The 19,872-nt window shown below is 43.3% G+C and overlaps 1 protein-coding gene across 2 annotated transcripts in view; it reads right to left on the bottom strand.

Annotated features, from left to right (window-relative positions):
- Positions 1-19,872, bottom strand: part of C1H3orf52 (chromosome 1 C3orf52 homolog) — a 36,821-nt gene that overhangs the window by 14,665 nt on the left and 2,284 nt on the right. For both annotated transcript variants that reach the window (XM_018065321.1, XM_018065255.1), the window contains exon 2: positions 10,659-10,788. In XM_018065321.1, the coding sequence (XP_017920810.1) occupies positions 10,659-10,788 (130 nt within the window). The remainder of the gene's footprint in view (positions 1-10,658; positions 10,789-19,872) is intronic.

Genomic DNA, 19,872 nt, shown 5'->3' with positions numbered 1-19,872 from the left:
GAAATGCTTTCTTGTTCTCAGGTAGGCTGAATAAAGACAGGGGCTTGCCTCCATCACAGTAAAATTTTGTTTCTTTATCTGATGCCAGAGGGGGCTCAGATTCCATTGAACAGACTGGGTGAAGGGCAGCTGGAAGAGGTGGGAAGAACATGAATTTCTTTGTCAAACTGACTGTTGCAGCTTAGCTACTTTCACTGGTGTCAAGGCAGGTGCTAGAGATGGTCAACAACTGGAGATGAGGGAGAGGAGCAGAGCAAGGAATTTCCCTGAATCCCCTGTGGTTGTGTACCCACGCTGAGGACCTGACATCATCGAGAACTGCTCCTGGGTTAGAATCTGAGCTGGTGAGCATGAAGTCATCACTCTCCAGGGTGTCTCACGGGGGGAATGTTGACACACTCTGTTTGTAGAAGGAACCCGAACTGCACGCAGAGTCCCAGGGCCCAGGGGACTTACATCTTTAAGACAACAGTTCTGTGCTGCTTGCGTTCCAAAGACTGTGAGCTAACTGATTGTTAAGTAGTTGGAGCCAAAGGAAAAACACACAAAGTCGGCAGCCAGGAACTTGAAGCTGGCACACTGGCACCAATTAAGCCGCCCTGGCTCCCTGCCAGCACCACATGGGGACCACCTCTCCAACCCTGAGAAAAGCGTGGGTGGGAGGAACCAGGTGTTTGTGGGCCATGGACTTCTCTGTAATCCCATGTCTCAAACATAACATTATCAGTCTCTTTACTGGACTTTGCAAAGGCCACCGTGGCATCGATTCTGGGTTTGTGATGCAAGTGACAGTCCAGCTCCTTATTCCCTGGGGAAGTCTGAAATGTGAGCCACAAGGATCAGGGAAGTTGCAGAAGAGTTAACAGAGCACGTCAGAGGCTGCCAGCCTTGGCAAGGCCGGTGCAAGGTTGACCCCTTACTGGAATCTGGAACTTGGATTCCCAGAGAATTCCCACATTCTCTGGTAAGGGTGGCTAGCTGTGCCTCAACTGTTTACAGAAACAGCATGGCTTGTTTCCTGAGCCTCTCCTTTTCTTCTGGGAGTCTGGGGTTTTAGTTGGTGCCAGGCAGAGCCTGCCCATGTGACCAATCCCAATATAAACTGAATCTCTAATGAGCTTCCTTGGTGGACAAGACTTCACATGTTGTTGTCACAATTCATTGCTGGAGGAATTAAGTACACTTTGTGTGACTGCACTGGGTGAGGATTCTTGGCAGTTTGCCCCTGGTTTCCTCTATATTTTGCTTTATATCCTTTCAGTTCAGTTCAGTTGCTCAGTCGTGTCCGACTCTTTGCAACCCCATGAATCGCAGCACACCAGGCCTCCCTGTCCATTACCAACTCCCAGGGTTCACTCAAACTCACGTCCATCGAGTCGGTGATCCCATCCAGGCCATCTCATCCTCTGTCATCCCCGTCTCCTCCTGCCCCCAATCCCTCCCAGCATCAGAGTCTTTTCCAGTGAGTCAACTCTTCACATGAAGTGGCCAAAGTACTGGAGTTTCAGCTTCAGCATCATTCCTTCCAAAGAACACCCTGGGCTGATCTCCTTTAGAATGGACGGGTTGGATCTCCTTGTAGTCCAAGGGACTCTCAAGAGTCTTCTCCAACACCACAGTTCAAAAGCATCAATTCTTCGGCGCTTAGCCTTCTTCACAGTCCAACTCTCACATGCATACATGACCACAGGAAAAACCATAGCCTTGACTAGACAGACCTTTGTTGGCAAAGTTATGTCTCTGCTTTTCAATATGCTATCTAGGTTGGTCATAACTAAAAGAGTAAGCATCTTTTAATTTCATGGCTACAGTCACCATCTGCATATCCTTTAGCTATAACAAATCATAATCACCTTTACAATATATGCTGCATATCATGAGTCTTATCAGCAAATCGATGAATCTGGGAATAATCCTGGGGACCCCAACACAGGGAATTATCCCTGCATCATTATTTGTTGTAAGTCATCATGTTATTTTGTCTGAGAATAAAAAGTTATGCCCTCAGGAACTTCCTGGTGATCCACTGGGTAAGACTTGGCACTTCCACTGCTATGGTCCTGCATTCAATCCCTGGTCAGGGAACTAGGATCCCACAAACCACTAGTCAAAAAAAATAAAAAAGACTTATGGCCTCAAAGCAGAAAACGTGCAAAGTATAGAAAACTGCAGCAAAGCAAAAAAAAAACTACTAATAATCCTTTAATCAAAAAGTCTCCCCCCATATTTTATATATTTGAGGTCTTAATGAAAAGGTAATTTGTATATTGCTTTTTATTGTTTGCTGCCCTCATTGCTTTGGAGAAGGCAATGGCACCCCACTCCAGTACCCTTGCCTGGAAAATCTCATGGACGGAGGAGCCTGGAAGGCTGTAGTCCATGGGGTCGCTGAGGGTCGGACATGACTGAGCGACTTCACTTTCACTTTTCACTTTCACGCATTGGAGAAGGAAATGGCAACCCATCCAGTGTTTTCGCCTGGAGAATCTCAGGGACGGGGGAGCCTGGTGGGCTGTCGTCTATGGGGTCGCACAGAGTCGGACACGACTGAAGCGACTCAGCAGCAGCAGCAGCCCTCATTGCTTATCTGTCTTGATTCTTTTGTTGCTGTTATTAACATATCAAAAGGCATTTCCCATGTGTTCAAAATTCCTTGCAAAGATTATTTTAATGACTACATTATTGTTCTAAAATAATTTAATGTTTTCAGCTTTCCAAAGTTATAAATAATGCTGCTTTGGGTATCTTTGAGCTCTACACCCACCATGTGCATTTCCAGAATAGATATCATTACCTCAGAAAAGAATAGGGATGCCAGAGAACGGATGCAAGAGTCACAGAACTGCTGAACTCAAGGGCACTAAGAAATGCCAAGTTCACCATTGTACACTCTTGCCTCCTTTGCCATAGGGTAATTGACCATAATTGCATGGGTTTATTTCTGGCTTTCTATCCTGTTCCATTGATCTATATTTCTGTTTTTGTGCCAGTACAATACTGTTTTAATGAGTATAGCTTCAAAGTATAGTTTGAAGACAGGGAGCCTGATTCCTCCAGTTCCTTTTTCCTTTCCCAAGGTTGCTTTGACTATTCAGGGTCTTTCCTGTTTCCACACAAACTTAAAAAATTTTTGTTCTAGTTCTGTGAAAAATGTCATTGGTAATTTGATAGTGATTGCAGTGAATCACTGCAATTATAGATTGTTTTGGACAGTATGGTCCAATATTGATTCTTCTGATCCAAGAACACGGTACATCCTTCCATCTGTTTGTGTGTTCTTTGATTTCTTTCATCAGCATTTTATAGTTTTCAGAGTAAGGGTCTTTCACCTCCTTAGGTAGTTTGCTACTGCTAAGTCACTTCAGTCGTGTCTGACTCTGTGCAACCCCATAGACGGCAGCCCACCAGGCTCCTCTGTCCCTGGGATTCTCCAGGCAAGAACACTGGAGTGGGTTGCCATTTCCTTCTCCAATGCATGAAAGTGAAAAGTGAAAGGGAAGTCACTCAGTCGTGTCTGACTCCCAGCGACCCCATGGACTGCAGCTTACCAGGCTCCTCCATCCATGGGATTTTCCAGGCAAGAGTACTGGAGTGGGGTGCCATTGTTATTCCAAGGTGTTTTATTCTTTTTGGTACGAAAGTAAATGTGATTGTGTCCTTAATTTCTCTTTCTGATCTTTCATTGATAGTGTATAGAAATGCAACAGACTTTTGCATATTAATTTGCATCCAATGACTTTACCAAATTAATTAATGAGCTCTAGCAGTTTTCTGGTATTGTGTTTAGGATTTCCTTAGTATCATATCATCTGAAAACAGTGACAGTTTTACTTTTCCAATTGGATGCCTTCTGTTAAGAAATGCTGAGATCAAAAAGAGGTCTCCAATAATAGCTCTAGTGTAATAACTTGTATTTTCTGAATAATGACTCTGTACCAGAACTAGCTAAAGAGTTGTGTTTGTTAAAATAGTAACAGCAGCCACAACAGGCTCACCCAGTCAGCAGAATCTTTATGTTATTAATGAGATTTAATCTGGGCAGTGTTTCCAGGTAGAGAAAATGTCTTTTAAAAATCATAGTACATACACAAAGTACATTGCTCTTGTTGTTCAGTGGCCCAGTCGTGTCCGACTCTTTGTGACTCTGTGGACTGCAGCATGCCAGGCCTCTTTGTCCCTCACCATCTCCCAAAGTTTGCCCAAGTTCATGTCCATTGTTGAGATTTAATCTGGGCAGTATTTCCAGGTAGAGAAAATGTCTTTTAAAAATCACAGTACATACAAAATTACATTGGAAATACACAAAAATAGCTCTTTGGCAGGAATATAAGAAATGAGCCCAGAGAGGGAGGCCTTAAATACCAGATGTCTTCAGGAGATAATGGAAGTTGTTAAATGTCTCCCAGGAAGGAGACAGGTAAAAATCTGTTGGTGACAGATGGGATGAAATGGAACTGGGGGAGAGTGGCAGTAAAGAGGCCACTGGACACAAGAATAGGAAAGACAGATTTCAGTTGACAGCAGTGAGAAGAGGAAGGAAGATTTCAATTGACAGCAGTGAGGAGAGGGAAGAGAAAGACCAGGATGGTGGAAACAGAGCTGACTGTAAAGGTAGCCAGACTTAGTTTGAATTCCACCTCAGCCAGTCACAAGCCATGCGACTTAAGTCATTTAAACCTCTGAAGCAGTTTGTTCAACAGAAATATGGTAAAAGTAAGAATGGTAAAGGTAAGAACCACCACATCCAGCAGGGAGCCTAGAAGTAGGTGGGTAGTCAATGTTGAATGTTACTATCAAGACACTACCAAGGAATGATTGATAAGACCTAGTCATTATCTAGCTATAGGAGAGAAGAAGAAATCAAAAATGTTCCAAAGAATCAAGCGTGGGTAACAGGAAGAATAATAGCTGCTATATTAAGTGTTATACACAGACATCCTGCTATGCACTTGTAGTTTTTAACCTCATGTAATCCTCCAGTCAACCTTATGAATTAAATATTCATGTTTTCATTTTTAAATGAAGACATTCTTAGAAAAAAGGCATAATTTGCTTAGGTCAATTGAGCTAGTTAAGCAGGAGGGTCAGGGTACATTTATAGACACAGATTCAGAAATCACTTATATTTTACAAACAAGGAAACTGAGGTCAAGAACACTAAAGAATTTGCCTAAAGTTACACAATTGGATGATATAAACCTAGCTTAATGATTCACCATGAAAATATAAAGGGTGAAGAAGGAGATTCCCACAAACAGTAGTTTCAGATGAATAATGATTAAGACGGTGATAGTTATTTCCAGGTAGAGAACTCCAGCAAAGAGCATGACTAAAACTCAGGAAAAACATGTGTATGAACTTCCTGGAGTCATCTCCAAGCTGGGAATGGCCGCGGCCTTGGGACTAAACAAACTTCTCAAGGGAAAGAACGAATGAGAAAAGTCAGAAACCTGAAGATATGCCTCCTGCAACTACAACACAGAGGCCAAAAACAGAAATAAAGTCTGGGAGTTCTGAAGGCCTGGAAGAGTACAACACAGCTGAGAGAGCTGGCAGCTGCAAACAGGGCAGAGAGGCGAAGGGAGGCAGACCCTGTGCTTCATCAGAAGACACTTGCTGTTGACCTTAGGAAGAGAATTTGGGACCAATGGATACAGTGGTTTAGCAGTACAGATCTCTCTTTCTAGAAGTTTGCCAGTGAAAAAAGAGAGAAAACTATGTAAATGAAGTGGCAAGATGCTGATGGAAGACTGCTCTGAAGGAGAGACTATGAGCACATTTGAAGAGGCCCAGGAGGATGCTTTTAGAGAGGCTGTGCAATATCTGGAAGTCCACAGGTCAGAAGAAGCTGGAGAGAATTCTATGCAGAGCACAGGTGAAGAAGTTGTTCTTAGGAAGGCAGAGAATCATATGATACATGAGGGAAAGAGAAGCAGGGGAAAATGCAGAGAAATTTCAAGGTTCTGGACTGTGAAGTTCCTGCTCCCAAGGACCTTGCTGTCTGCCTAGGATTTTCCCAAAGTCACCCTATACCAGGGAGCAACCTGTGCGACCTGTTTATCTACCAGGACTGTGTGATGTTGTAAGATGCGGTTCTTATTCCCAAGATCTGGTAAGAGAGCTGGGAGACATCACATAAGGGTTTCTAAACTATTAAAAATGGTCACCTTTCAATCACATTTCCAAGCATCTACGTACTTGTCACAGTTTGCATTCTGTAACGTTTAAAATATTTTTGCCCAAACCAAGGAAGGGTTTCACTAGTTAAAGGTGTTCCTAGGATCGTTCCTCTGCCTGGTTGGGACAGATTAGTAAAGAAAGCAGAGTCCTTGAGGATGCTTAACTGATTCTTCAAATTATCCAGACAGGAAAGGACTTAGAGAGAGGAAGGGAGGGAGACTGAGAGGAAAGTTTGCCCTCCCCACCCCACCCCCATCGCCTTTACCCTTCACAAGGAATTTATAACTCCTTAGGGAGAAAGAGAATCCATCAATATTTTTTTTTTAGAGCTGGGACAAAACTAGGCCTCTAGATTCAACAAGAAGGATTCTCTGAGCTATGCCCCTACCCCCAAATTGTCCATTTTAAGCAGGTCTCAAAAAGAAAAATAATAATAATAAAATTTCATTGTCTCCGTGAGCCTGGAGGAGTGTTCGCCTCTGCTCCACACAGCCCAGGGTCAATGCCTTAAGCTGAGCTGTGATCTTAACTTTCCATCACTTCAGTGGCATACCAAGGGCAGAGTAGGGGGACAGCTCATCCCAGGTGCAGGCAAGAAGGGGTGCAAGGTCTGTACAGAATTAATAATAATGCAACTGACCACAGGATGGTCTGCTTGTATTATCACCACATCATAGCCATTCCTATCAATGTCAGTGACAAGATATAGCTCCCCCAGGCATCTCATTCTGGGTACCCTATTGTCCCCTCCCTAGAATTGGATACCCTTCCACACTGGGATACAGTTAATGTCCCCTCTTTGTGCACTCCAGCTCCATGGTTATTATCATCTTCATCTCTGAGCCTCAGTCTGGGGACTGAAGAGCCCTAAGACAGTAAAGTCAGGAGACGGGAGGAAGGGAATGGCAAACAAGGTCCTGAGAAGCTTCACTTCCGAATGAAGAGACAGCATCACTTCTTAACAGATGGATCCTCATTCCTTTTTTATATATATTGAAGTATAGTTGCCATACAATATTATATAAGTTATGAAAAGAAAGTGAAGTGAAAGTGAAGGTTGCTCAGTCATGTTCGACTCTTTGCGACCCCATGGACTATACAGTCCATGGAATTCTCCAGGCCAGAATACTGGAGTGGGTAGCCTTTCCCTTCTCCAGGGGATCTTCCTGACCCAGGGATTGAACCCAGGTCTTCTGCATTGCAGGTGGATTCTTTACCAACTGAGCTATCAAGTGTACAATATAGTGATTCACAATTATAGTGATTCACAATTTTTAAAGGTTATATTCCATTCATAGTCATTATAAAATACCGGCTACATTCCCCGTGTTGTACAATATATCCCTGTAGCTTATTTTATACCCAAAAGTTTGGATTCCTTTCCCCCTTCCCCATATATCGCCCCTCCCACATTCACTAATGAAGGCACAGCCTTCGACTTTCCCACCTGCCCTTTCCCCAGGCAGCAGCATCTTCCAGAGTGCCGAGAGGTTCTATCAACATTCGATTCATATCAATGGGCCTGGCAATTGAACAATGGCTGATTACTGCAGACTATCATCCCAGACACACCCACAGAGCTGCTCTGGGTGAGGCTGGGAAGCCCAGAGGGAGTCCTGTCCTTCTTCCTTCTTACCTACCGTACCCCCCACCACCCACACTAGACTCCCCACAGGCCCAAACCCTTGAAAGTTCAGGTGCCAAGTAAAGTAAAAGTATTTCCCTGATTTAAAAAAAGTGAAAGTTTTAAAATCTCTTGGAGCATCAACACTTTTAAACAAATTTATGACCAAATTAAAAAGAAAGTTTGCACCACAAGTGTTAAGAAAAAGTTCTTCCCTAAATCTGATCCTGTAAACTCTCACGTCCCCTGAGAAACCATGGAGGGAGATGGAATCCTTTCCTCTGCAGGTTGTTCTTCATGATTTGAAGTCAAATGACTCTGAGAATGGAAGACAGCTCTTGGGTCTTGAGTCTTTGGGGTTTTGTTTGTTTTCTTTTTTGTCCACACACTTGGTGGGATCTTAGTTCCCTGACCAGAGATCAAACTCATGCATGGAGTCTTAACCACTGGACCACCAGGAAAGGGCCTGGGTCCAGGGCTTTAGAATCCTGAATATCAAACCAACCAGATCTTTGGCATCATGCTCTGTTATAGGCTCCCGATGCTAGCAGACAGATCAGACAACTTTCAGGCCAGCACTGGCTGGTTGTGACAGGACAAGATTGTGTGACTCAGTTCAGTTTCAACATCTACACATGGGAGTTGATCGGAAAAGGGAGTACCAACACTCACACTAAACCTACTGTCCTCAGTGTGATGCAGGAGGGGCAGTGGCACCCCTTATCAGCTTCTCCCTACCTCAGGACCAGTCTGTGGCCACAAAGCCACGAAGTGTTTAGCCATCCCACCTAAACACTGCCCTAAGTTACTAAGCAAACATGGTGGCTGCCTGGGAGGCTCAGATGCTGGAGGTTGGCACACTTCATCAGAGTTTTCCTGTTCCTTCAAGCACCATAAAACCTTGCGACAGGAGATGAAAGGGCTGGGACAAGGTGGAACAGGAGGTGAATAAAGAATGCAGTCCCTGAGAATTCCCAGGGCCCCCTCTGGAGAAACTCAGGGGCTGACATTCTTGCTCTCATTCTGTGACTGGGTTTGCTATGGACAGCCCGGCTCAACCTTAATCCTGTGGTGACCAGATCACTCTCGTGATCCACTTCAGAGTGAGTATGCCCGCTTCAAAAGAGCCCCCTCACACCACTGCAGCCTACAACCACCCCTACACACAAATGAAAGCATTTTTCTTCTTTCCTTTTTTGAAACAGAAATGACTGAGTATCCCCACTTCAGAAGAGCCCCTTCACACCCCTGCAGCCGGCAACCACCCCTACATAGAAATGAAAGCATTTTCTTTTCTTTTTTGAAATAGAAATGATTGCCCATGGGGGGGGGTGCTATATTTGTCATCATAAAAATATTAATACTGATAATCATAAAAAAAATAATAGCAACTACCTAAAAGACTTTTTTGGAGAAGGCGATGGCACCCGACTCCGGTACTCTTGTCTGGAAAATCCCATGGACGGAGGAGCCTGGTAAGCTGCAGTCCATGGGGTCGCTGAGGGTCGGACGCGACTGAAGGACTTCACTTTCACTTTTCACTTTCATGCATTGGAGAAGGAAATGGCAACCCACTCCAGTGTTCTTGCCTGGAGAATCCCAGGGACGGGGGAGCATGGTGGGCTGCCATCTATGGGGTCGCACAGAGTTGGACACGACTGACGCGACTTAGCAGCAGCAGCAGCAGCAGCAAAAGACTTTTTAAAAGTGTGGAAGAGTACATCATGCAGTAATTTAAAAAATATATATGTGTGTTCACACATAACTTTTAATGAACTGTCAAAATGATTGCAATGTAACATTAAAATCTTAAAGTTAAGCCACAAAATTATAAAATTAAAAAAAAAACTGACCTCAAATTATCCTTAAAATGCAAGTAAGAAAAAGACTAGAGAAAAGCGTAACAAAATACTAATAATGTGAATGGGCTTTATGGGTAACTGAACATGTACTATTTTCATATTCAGAATAAAAGATAAAATGGGATAATATATGTAGAATACATAGGCAACACCAGCACCGTATGAGTTTTTATTTTGCACACCCATACAACACAAACATAGTGATTTCTAAAAGAAGTTAAGATAATGACAGATAACAGATACATGGTTCTACAGTTTTTAAAATGCTTTCAAATACGTTACTCATCATTTTGTCATTACAATGATGTGCCAGGTATATCAGATGAAGTTGGCTTTATACAATAATAACCCTTTATAATAATGATCTCTACTAAGTAAATTATTTTAAAAAATTTTCAAACACACATGTGTAAGATACAATAAAATATCAATTTATGTTTAAGTAAATTAAAATTTTAAGAAGTCTTCAACATCCAGGGCATAGAATTTAGGGCAAAACAATGGTCCCCATACTTCTACCAGGTTTATAAAACAAACAAACCAAAAGTAAAATTTAAAAAAAGCAAAAATCATGTATATCGCCCATCTATACAACATAACCCAAAGCAGTTTTAGACTTCCCTGGTGGCTCAGACGGTAAAGCGTCTATCTACAATGCAGGAGACCTGGGTTCGAGCCCTGGGTTGGGAAGATCCCCTGGAGAAGGAAATGGCAATCCACTCCAGTATTATTGCCTGGAAAATTCCATGGACAGAGGAGCCTGGTAGGCTACAGTCTATGGCATCACAAACAAACAACCCAGAAGTAAAATTTTAAAAAAGCAAAAATCATGTATATTGCCCATCTATACAACATACCCCAAAGCAGTTTTAAATTCATATTATAAGTGATGAAGTAGCAGTGAGTACATCTTCGATTTCAGCATTTAAGTCATAAGCATTACATAAGTTCTTAAAAACACATCAACTTAGGCACATTTAAAACTCTCTTACCTCCAGTTAGACATAAGCCTATGATGATGACTAGAATGAAACTCAGGAAAACAGAGGCAAGGACCATCCAGAGTTTGCACTTTCCAATCAACTTCTTATTACAAGAGCTCCAAGGGCTTTCCTTGTCAGCCTGGAAAGCAGAGGGAGACTGTGATGCAGTCATTTGGTTTCAAGAAACATTTTTTAATGCTTACTATGGGCCAGTGACACAGAAATGAAGGCAGCAGGATCCTGATCTCAAGGAACTCCACTCTACTGAGTCAAGTTTATGGAGCCTCATAAAGAAGTTACGGAGAACATGCTCTGGGGACTCTAAGGTGGGAAGAACAGGCAAGATTTTGAAAGATGAACAGAGAAAGGCATTCCAAAGCCAGGAAAGAACATCCTCAGCATTGATTCATAATGAAATTGGCTAAAAGATTCATCTGATGGGAATGCAGGTTTCAGAGGCAAGTAACGACAGTTAAGATCGGAGAGAATGAAAGGCTGGAGCGTCCCTGAAGAGGGTCTCGAATGCTGCCAGAGTGGTATTGACTTAATCTGGTCTGTACTGGGAACCCACTGAAGATTTTTGGTACGCAAAAGCTGAGTAGACGATTAAGAGAAAAATAATGTATAGTTTAGACCAAGAAAAAGCTAAGAACCTTCTGCTGTGGCCCAGACTCTGGGTAATAAGGAAGGAACACAAGGAAATAAGCCTGCAATGTGTTCAGTGATGCAGAGGGTGGGGTCAAAGTAAATAATTACAACCAATATGGTCTACAGAACACCATTTCACTTATCTAAACAGCCCTGCAAGGGAGGTGTTGGTGTTGTTACTTAGTCGCCAATTAGTGTCCAATTCTTCTGCAACCTCATGCACTGTAGCCCTCCAGGCTCCTCTGGCCTTGGGATTTCCCAGGCAAGAATACTGGAATGGGTTGCCATTTCCTTCTCCAGGGAATCTTCCCAACCCAGGGGTTGAACCCCTGTCTCCTGCATTGGCAGGTGGATTCTTTACTACTGAGCCACAAGGGAAGCACTAACTTGAAGTTAGGATAATAGAAATTACATAAAGTGAAAAGCAAAGAGAACAGAGTGAATAAATGACAGAGCAATGAAGAACTGTGGGACAATATTAAACAACGCAGTACAAAGATAACTGGAATCCCAGAGGCAGAATAAAAAACTGGGGGCAGATAAAATATTTGAAGAAATACTGGATAAAACACATCCTAAGACTACAGACAGGCAGAAAACTACATACTTGAGAAACTTAAGAGTCCAAACTTAGGGAAAACAAACTGTACCTAGACAAATATTCAAATTGCTAAAATCCAAACACACAAAAAATCTTGAAGGCAGCTGGAGGAAACTCATTTTACCTACCCTTGTGGCTTTAATGGTTTTGTCCCTAGATTCACATGTTAATGTCCTAAACCACCTTACCCACCACTCCAGTGCGGCTGTATTTGGACATGGGCCTGGTAAAGAAGTAATAGAGAATGAAGTTCTAAGGGTGGGATTAGTGTCCTTATGGGGCTTCCCAGGTGGCATTAACGGTAAAGAACCTGCCAATCCAGGAGACATAGGAGATGCTGTTTCCGTCCCTGGGTGGAGATCCCCTGGAGGAGGGCATGATAACTCACTCCAGTATTCCTACCTGGAGAATCCTATGGACAGAACAGCCTGGTGGCCTACAGTCCATAGGGTCACAAAGAGTCGGACACCACTGAAGTGACTTAGCACACACACACACCACGCAGGGTCCTTATAAGAAGAGATACCAGAGAACTCACACTGTCTCTCTCTCCCTCTGTGAACATGCACCAAGAAAAGGACATGGGACGATACACTGAGAAGGTGGCCTTCTACTGCAAGGGAGAGAGCTCTCTCCAGAAACCAACCACGATAGCACCCTGATCTTGGACATCCAATCTCCTGGACTGTGAGAAAATTAATTTCTGTTGTTTAAGCCACCTGCCCTGTGGTGCTCTGTCACGGCAGCCCGAGGAGACTACAACACCTACAAGGCAACAAAGATAAGTCCACTTCGAAGAAGCAGTTTGGGAGAGGTCGGCCGGGTTGGGGTTGTATGCTGGCTGAGAGTCACATGGCTCTCCCTCTAGTCCACAGCCTCCCCGCATCAGCGTGTGGAGCTCCACTTACGTGTGCACCCAGCTCTCTCCTCTCTCAGTACTGTAGCTAACCCCTAAAAGGTTCCATTCCTCTTCTCCTATGTCCTACATGAAAACCATGGGAAACAATGGAATATGATGGACAAAAAATGTGGATCTGGACCTGGATCCCAATCCCAGTTACACCACTTAAAGGCAGGCTGACTATCAGCAAACTACTTACTGAAACTCACTGGCCCCGAGGTTCACAACTGTAAAACATATTAAGTAATAAATCTGGCTCTCAGGACTGTTGTAAACACTAGAGATCACGCAGACGAAGCACTTGCTAGACAAGGGCAGAGTGGAGGTCGCGCTGTGGCACCCCGGAGCGCACTTGACACTGCCTCTCAACATGGGAGCCAGTGGGTTACACTGAGTGTTCACCTTCCCACCAAGCAGCAGCAGGCACCTCCTGGATTGATGCCTTGTTAACTTTCTCTCCCGTGGTGACTTTAGCGGGAGCCATCAGGAAAGGAAACTGTCCACATAAGGACAATGCAGTTTTTCTTACTTAGTGGGTCCCAACCCTCAGAGTCTCCTGAAGGGGAATTTAAACAACACACACCTAGGCACAGATTATAGGGGAAATGGACAGCCCCAGTTTGAAAATGTAAATCTCTCAATGTGAACCAACTGCTTTATCAGAGGTGGGTGGGGGACCCTGGTCTGGAGCCTCCTGCTCTCCGGAAACCAGGTAAACTCTCTCCCTTTTGTGGAGGCCTTCCTACCAGGCTGCCCTGAGAGTGTACCCAGTATATGAGCTGTCCACACAGCTAATCTGCTGTGGCCACCACCTGCCTAGTCTGGTTTCAGGTCCAAATATAAACAAATACTGGCCTTGTTTTCCTAGGGAAAGTGAAACCACCCAGAGTGAGGAGTGGCTCTTAAAATTCCCCTGTTCTTATATCCCACACCTCATACAGGTAACAGGCACTTAATAAATGTGTGCTCCTGAGTTACAATGGGTGCCCCAAGTATTGAAAATGTACTTGAAAAGTTCTAGAGTAGAGGTCACACTTTAGAGCCCCTGCATGCACTGGCCCTTCAGGTGGTGTATGGTGAGGGGACGGCGTAAAGGCCCCAACATCTAGACAGAGGCAGACTCTCTTGAGGGTGTCTGGAGTCCAAGCGTAAGCCCCTCTCACTCTCACCTGAAGCCTGAGCACTGCTCCAAGGTCACCAAGGCTAGGGACTCAACAAGGCACATGGCAAAGGGGAGCCCAATACAAGAAGCCTTGAACTTCTCAGGGGATAGACACCTATCTTCCTGTTAACAGAGGTCCTAAGACATAGTTTTAGTTCTCAAGAGACAGCAGGGACCACAAGTCAGTTCTGTTCAGTTAAGTCACTCAGTCGTGTCCGACTCTTTGCGACCCCATGGACTGTAGTACACTAGGCTTCCCTATCCATCACCAACTCCCGGAGCTTATTCAAACTCATGTCCATCGAGTCGGTGATACCATCCAACCATCTCATCCCCTTCTCCTCCCACCTTCAATATTTCCCAGTATCAGGGACTTTTCAAGTGAGTCAGTTCTTCACATCAGGTGGCCAAATTATTGGAGTTTCAGCTTCAGCATCAGTCCTTCCAATGAATATTCAGGACTGATTTCTTTTAGGATTGGATCCCCTTATAGTCCAAGGGACTCTCAAGAGTCTTCTACAACACCATAGTTCAAAAGCTTCAATTTTTCAGACCTCAGCTTTCTTTATAGTCCAACTCTCAGATCCATACATGACTACTGGAAAAACCATAGCTTTGACTAGACAGACTTTTGTTGGCAAAGTAATGTCTCTGTTTTTGAATATGCTGTCTAGGTTGGTCATAGCTTTTCTTCCAAGGAGTGTGTTTTAATTTCATGACTGCAGGTACCATCTGCAGTGATTTTGGAGCCTGAAAAAATAAGTCTCTCACTGTTTCCCTTGTTTCCCCATCTCTTTGCCATAGGACCAGATGCCATGATCTTATTTTCTGAATGTTGAGTTTCAAGCCAACTTTTTCACTCTCCTCTTTCACTTTCATCAAAAGGCTCTTTATTCTCTTCTTTGCTTTCTGCCATAAGGGTGGTGTCATCTGCATATCTGAGGTTATTGATATTTCTTCTGGAAATCTTGATTACAGCTTGTGCTTCCTCCAGCCCGGCATTTCACATGATATACTGTGCATATAAGTTAAATTAGCAGGGTGACAATATATAGCCTTGACGTACTCCTTTCCCGATTTGGAACTAGTGAGCTGTTCCATGTACAGTTTTAACTGTTGCTTCCTGACCTGCATACAGATTTCTCAGGAGACAGGTCAGGTGGGCTGGTATTCCCATCTCTTGAAGAATTTTCCACAGTTTGTTGTGATCCACAGTCAAAGGCTTTGGAATAGTCAATAAAGCAGAGGTAGACATTTTTCTGGAACTCTCTTGCTTTTTCAATGATCCAATAGATGTTGGCAATTTGATCTATGGTTCCTCTGCCTTTTCTAAATCCAGCTTGAACATCTGGAAGTTCATGGTTCAAATACTGTTGAAGCCTGACTTGGAGAATTTTGAGCATTACTTTGCTAGCATGTGAGATGAGTACAATTGTGCAGTAGTTTGAACCTTCTTTGGCATTGCCTTTCTTTGGGATTGAAATGAAAACTGACCTCTTCCAGTCCTGTGACCACTGCTGAGTTTTCCAAATTTGCTGGCATATTCAGTGCAGCACTTTCACAGCATCATCTTTTAGGATTTGAAATAGCTCAACCAGGATTCCATCACCTCCACTAGCTTTGTTTGTAGTGATGCTTCCTAAGGTCCACCCAACTTCGGATTCCAGGACGTCTGGCTTTAGGTGAGTGATCACACCATCGTGATTATCTGGGGTCATGAAGATCTTTTTTGTACAGTTCTTCTGTGTATTCTTGCCCTCTTCTTAATATCTTGTGCTTCTGTTAGGCCCATACTGTTTCTGTCCTTTATTGTGCCCACCTTTGTGCCCACCTTTCCCTTGGTATCTTTAATTTTCTTGAAGAGATCTCTTTCCCATTCTATTGTTTTCCTCTATTGCTTTGCAATGATCATTGAAATTTTTCTCTCTCCTTGCTATTCTTTTGAACTCTGCGGTCAAATGCATATACCTTTCCTTTTCTCCTTTGCTTTTCGCTTCTCTTCTTTTCTCAGCTATTTGTAAGGCTTCCTCAGACAAACATTTTGCCTTTTTGCATTTCTTCTTCTTGGGGATGGTCTTGATCACTGTCTCTTGTACAATGTCATGAACCTCCATCCATAGTTTTTCAGGCACTCTGTCTATCAGATGTAAGTCCTTTAAATCTATTTGTCACTTCCACTGTATAATTGTAAGGGATTTGATTCAGGTCATACTTGAATGGTCTACTGGTTTTCCCTATTTTCTTCAATGTAAGCCTGAATTTGGCAATAAAGAGTTCATGATCTGAGCCACAGTCAGCTCCCGGTCTTGTTTTTGTTGACTGTATAGAGCTTCTCCATCTTGGGCTGCAAAGAATATAATCAATCTGATTTTTGTATTAACTGTCTGGTGATGTCCATGTGTAGAGTCTTCTCTTGTGTTGTTGGAAGAGGGTGTTTGCTATGACCAGTGCGTTCTCTTGGCAAAACTCTGTTAGCTTTTGACCTGCTTCTTTTTTGTACTCCAAGACCAAATTTGCCTGTTACTCCAGGTATCTCTTGACTTCCTACTTTTGCACTCCCGCCCCCTATAATAAAGAGGACATCTTTTTTGGGTGTTAGTTCTAGAAGGTCTTGTAGGTCTTCATAGAACCATTCAACTTCAGCTTCTTCAGAATTACTGGCCAGAGCATAGACTTGGATTACTGTGATACTGAATGGTTTGCCTTGGAAACGAGCAGAGATCATTCTGTCATTTTTGAGACTGCATCCAAGTACTGCATTTTGGACTCTTTTGTTGACTCTGATGGCTACTCCATTTCTTCTAAGGGATTCTTGCCCACAGTAGTAGATATAATGGTCATCTGAGTTATATTCACCCATTCCAGTCCATTTTAGTTCACTGATTCCTAAAATGTCCATGTTCACTCTTGCCATCTCCTGTTTGATCACTTCCAATTTGCCTTGAGTCATGGACCTAACATTCCAGGTTCCTATGCAATATTGCTCTTTACAGCATCAGACTTTACTTCCATCACAAGTCACATTCACAACTAGGTGTTGTTTTTGCTTTGGCTCCATCTCTTCATTCTTTCTGGAGTTATTTTTCCACTGATTTCCAGTAGCATATTGGGCACCTACCGACCTGGGGAGTTCATCTTTCAGTGTCCTATCTTTTTGCCTTTTCATGCTGTTCACGGGGTTCTCAAGGCAAGAATACTGAAGTGGTTTGCCATTCCCTTTTCTAGCAGACCACGTTTTGTCAGAACTCTCCACCATGACCATCTTGGGTGGCCCTACCCGAAATGGCCTGGAGTCTCCAATCAGCCAGAGAATGAGGGTCATGTACCTCTCTGGTCTTTGGGGCCTTCATATATGCTGTCCCCTAGAGACCACAACCAGGACCCTAGTGGTTTGATGAGACCAATATTCTGATTTCCTGGGTGAACTCAGCTCAGAATTACACAGTCCTCCTCTGTAGGAAATGCCTCTTCTAGTCCAGCCCATCACAGCCATCCTATATGCAGCCCCCTTCACCTGCCTGCTGTCAGCTCCAAGGCAGAGACCACGATCCTTTGAATGACTCATCTTCACATCCTATAAGTCATAGTAAAACGGTCAGTTAGCCACACACAAGACAACAACTGAGTACAGGGCTTCTCAGCTGTCTCTACATTAGAGTCAACCCAAGAATTCTTTTTAGAAGTGCCCCCAGGGGATTCCACTGGACCTTGAGGGTGCAGAGCCTCTGACACAAAAGATCTGTGCTACTCGTGCACACTGGGTCATGAAAACACACTGCCTCCTTCACTGCCTTCTTTAGTCTCTCTTGCCCGAGTTCTAGGTCATAAGGAGAGGCCACGGGAAGCTTTTTCTCCAGAGTGACTTTCAAAGATTTTTACAAACCGCATCTCACATTCAATGATTGAAGTATACGGCCCAAGAATTTTTGTGATTTTCCTTTGCCTATCCCCCAGATTTTCACATCCCTCTTCAGATAAGGTTCAAATTCATGACATACGGTCCTGCAACAACAGCAGGACTACATAGCTCTTGGATACAAAAGGCTTTTCTTCTCTTTGGCTCAAAGAGAAGCAGACATTATACGTGTGCACACTCAGTCTTTTCAGTGAGATCCAACTCTGCGATGCTATATACTCTAGCCCACCAGGCTCCTCCATCCATGGGATTCTCCAGGCAGAAATCCTGGAGTGGGTAGCCATTTCCTCCTCTAGGGGATATTCCCAGCCCAGGAATCAAACCCATGTCTCCTGCAGCTCCCGCATTGCAGGCAGATTCTTTACCACTGAGCAACCAGAGAGGCCCAGATATTACACAGACGAGGGGGAAATTTTCTTAGCACACAGTACAATCTACACTTTAATGTTCATTGTGGGACTTAATCTACTTGTTGACTGAAGCACAAAAGAGCCAGTTGATCCTAGTCCTAAATTCTAAACAACACATGGCAATGGGCTAATTTTTATCCAACTTATTCAAATCTGCCTTGCCCACCTCAAAACTCTCCATGTACTGAATTAATAGTTCTTATTATTATGAGGCTACTATCCTTAAAAATGTCTCTGGGACTTCTGTTTAAAAACTGAGGTCAGAGTCCATGTAATAAGCCATAACAGAAAACTAGTCTTGGGACTTCCTTGGTGGTTCAGTGGCTAAGACTCCATGCTTTAAACACAGGCGGCCCGGGTTCGATCCCTGGTCAGGAAACCAACAGGCTGCAACTGAAGATCTTATATGCTGCAATGAAGATCAAAAATCCCATGTGTCACAACTAAGACTAGGCACAGGCAAACAAATAATTGATTTTAAAAAAAAAAAAGCTAGTCTGGCTCAATTATTCCTGATGGCTTTTCCAGTTTTGACCCAACTTCACTGCCCTGTTTACACTGACAGTAGGCAAAGTGAAGTTCAATGGCTTACAATTTTTCCTTCAATTTCCAAACCCAAATTAAGAAAGGGAAAGAACTTCTTCCCATGACCCTTGAATACTCTCAGATATCCCTTCCAAGTAGGAAGATACTCCATGATATGGGATGTCTTCTTCCCAATGATGCCCAAACTGTTCCCTGCTCCTCACCCATCTACCCATCTGCCTGCAACTCCCTCATCAGTCCCGATACACCACTCAACTCCTCGTATTTCACCTACGTTCCATCACTTACAGAATCAGTAATAGTATATAGCTTAGGCAATTATATACAAATGAATATAAATTATGTGATTATGCCTATATATTCAAATTAGATGTACATATTAATGTGTGTGTATATATATATACGTATATACATACACACATATGTGCTTCCCTCGTGGCTCAGATAGTAAAGAATCTACCTGCAGTGCAGGAGACCCAGGTTCCATCCCTGGGTCAGGAAGATCCCCTGGAGAAGAGAATGGCTACCCATTCCAATATTCTTGTCTGGAGAATCTGCTACAGTCCATGGGGTTGCAAAGAGTCGGACAGGACTGAGAGACTAACACTTTCACTTTTCATATATGTGCACACATATAAAATAAATCAACAAAAGCAGCATAAGTCTGAATCCTAAAAAGCCTGGGTTCAATCTCAGAGCCAACGAACTTCAGTATTTTGGTAACTTCTCTGAGCCTCAAGTTCTTCACTCTTTGTCAAATCAGAATGAAGTTAGTTGTGCTAATTAAATGCATTTATGTAGCAGAAGTATTTGACACATGATAAGTACAAAACATATGGTTAATAAGACCACATGGTGTTATGCTACATTTCAAAACTGGAAATCTTTACATACGGTGTAAAGAGACCTACACACCAAATTCTTAAGAGTCTGTATCTCATGCTTATGCTACACTTGTTGACTTTTCAATTTAAAATACACTTCCACTGATGCTATGGAACCAAAGAGAATGATCAACACATTAGATGAGGATTTTTTC

This window comes from Capra hircus, chromosome 1, assembly GCF_001704415.2.
Source record: "Capra hircus breed San Clemente chromosome 1, ASM170441v1, whole genome shotgun sequence".
NCBI classification, from domain to species: domain Eukaryota; kingdom Metazoa; phylum Chordata; class Mammalia; order Artiodactyla; family Bovidae; genus Capra; species Capra hircus.
Note: the sequence above shows the minus strand (reverse complement) of the source record. Positions and strands in the feature narration are given on the sequence as shown.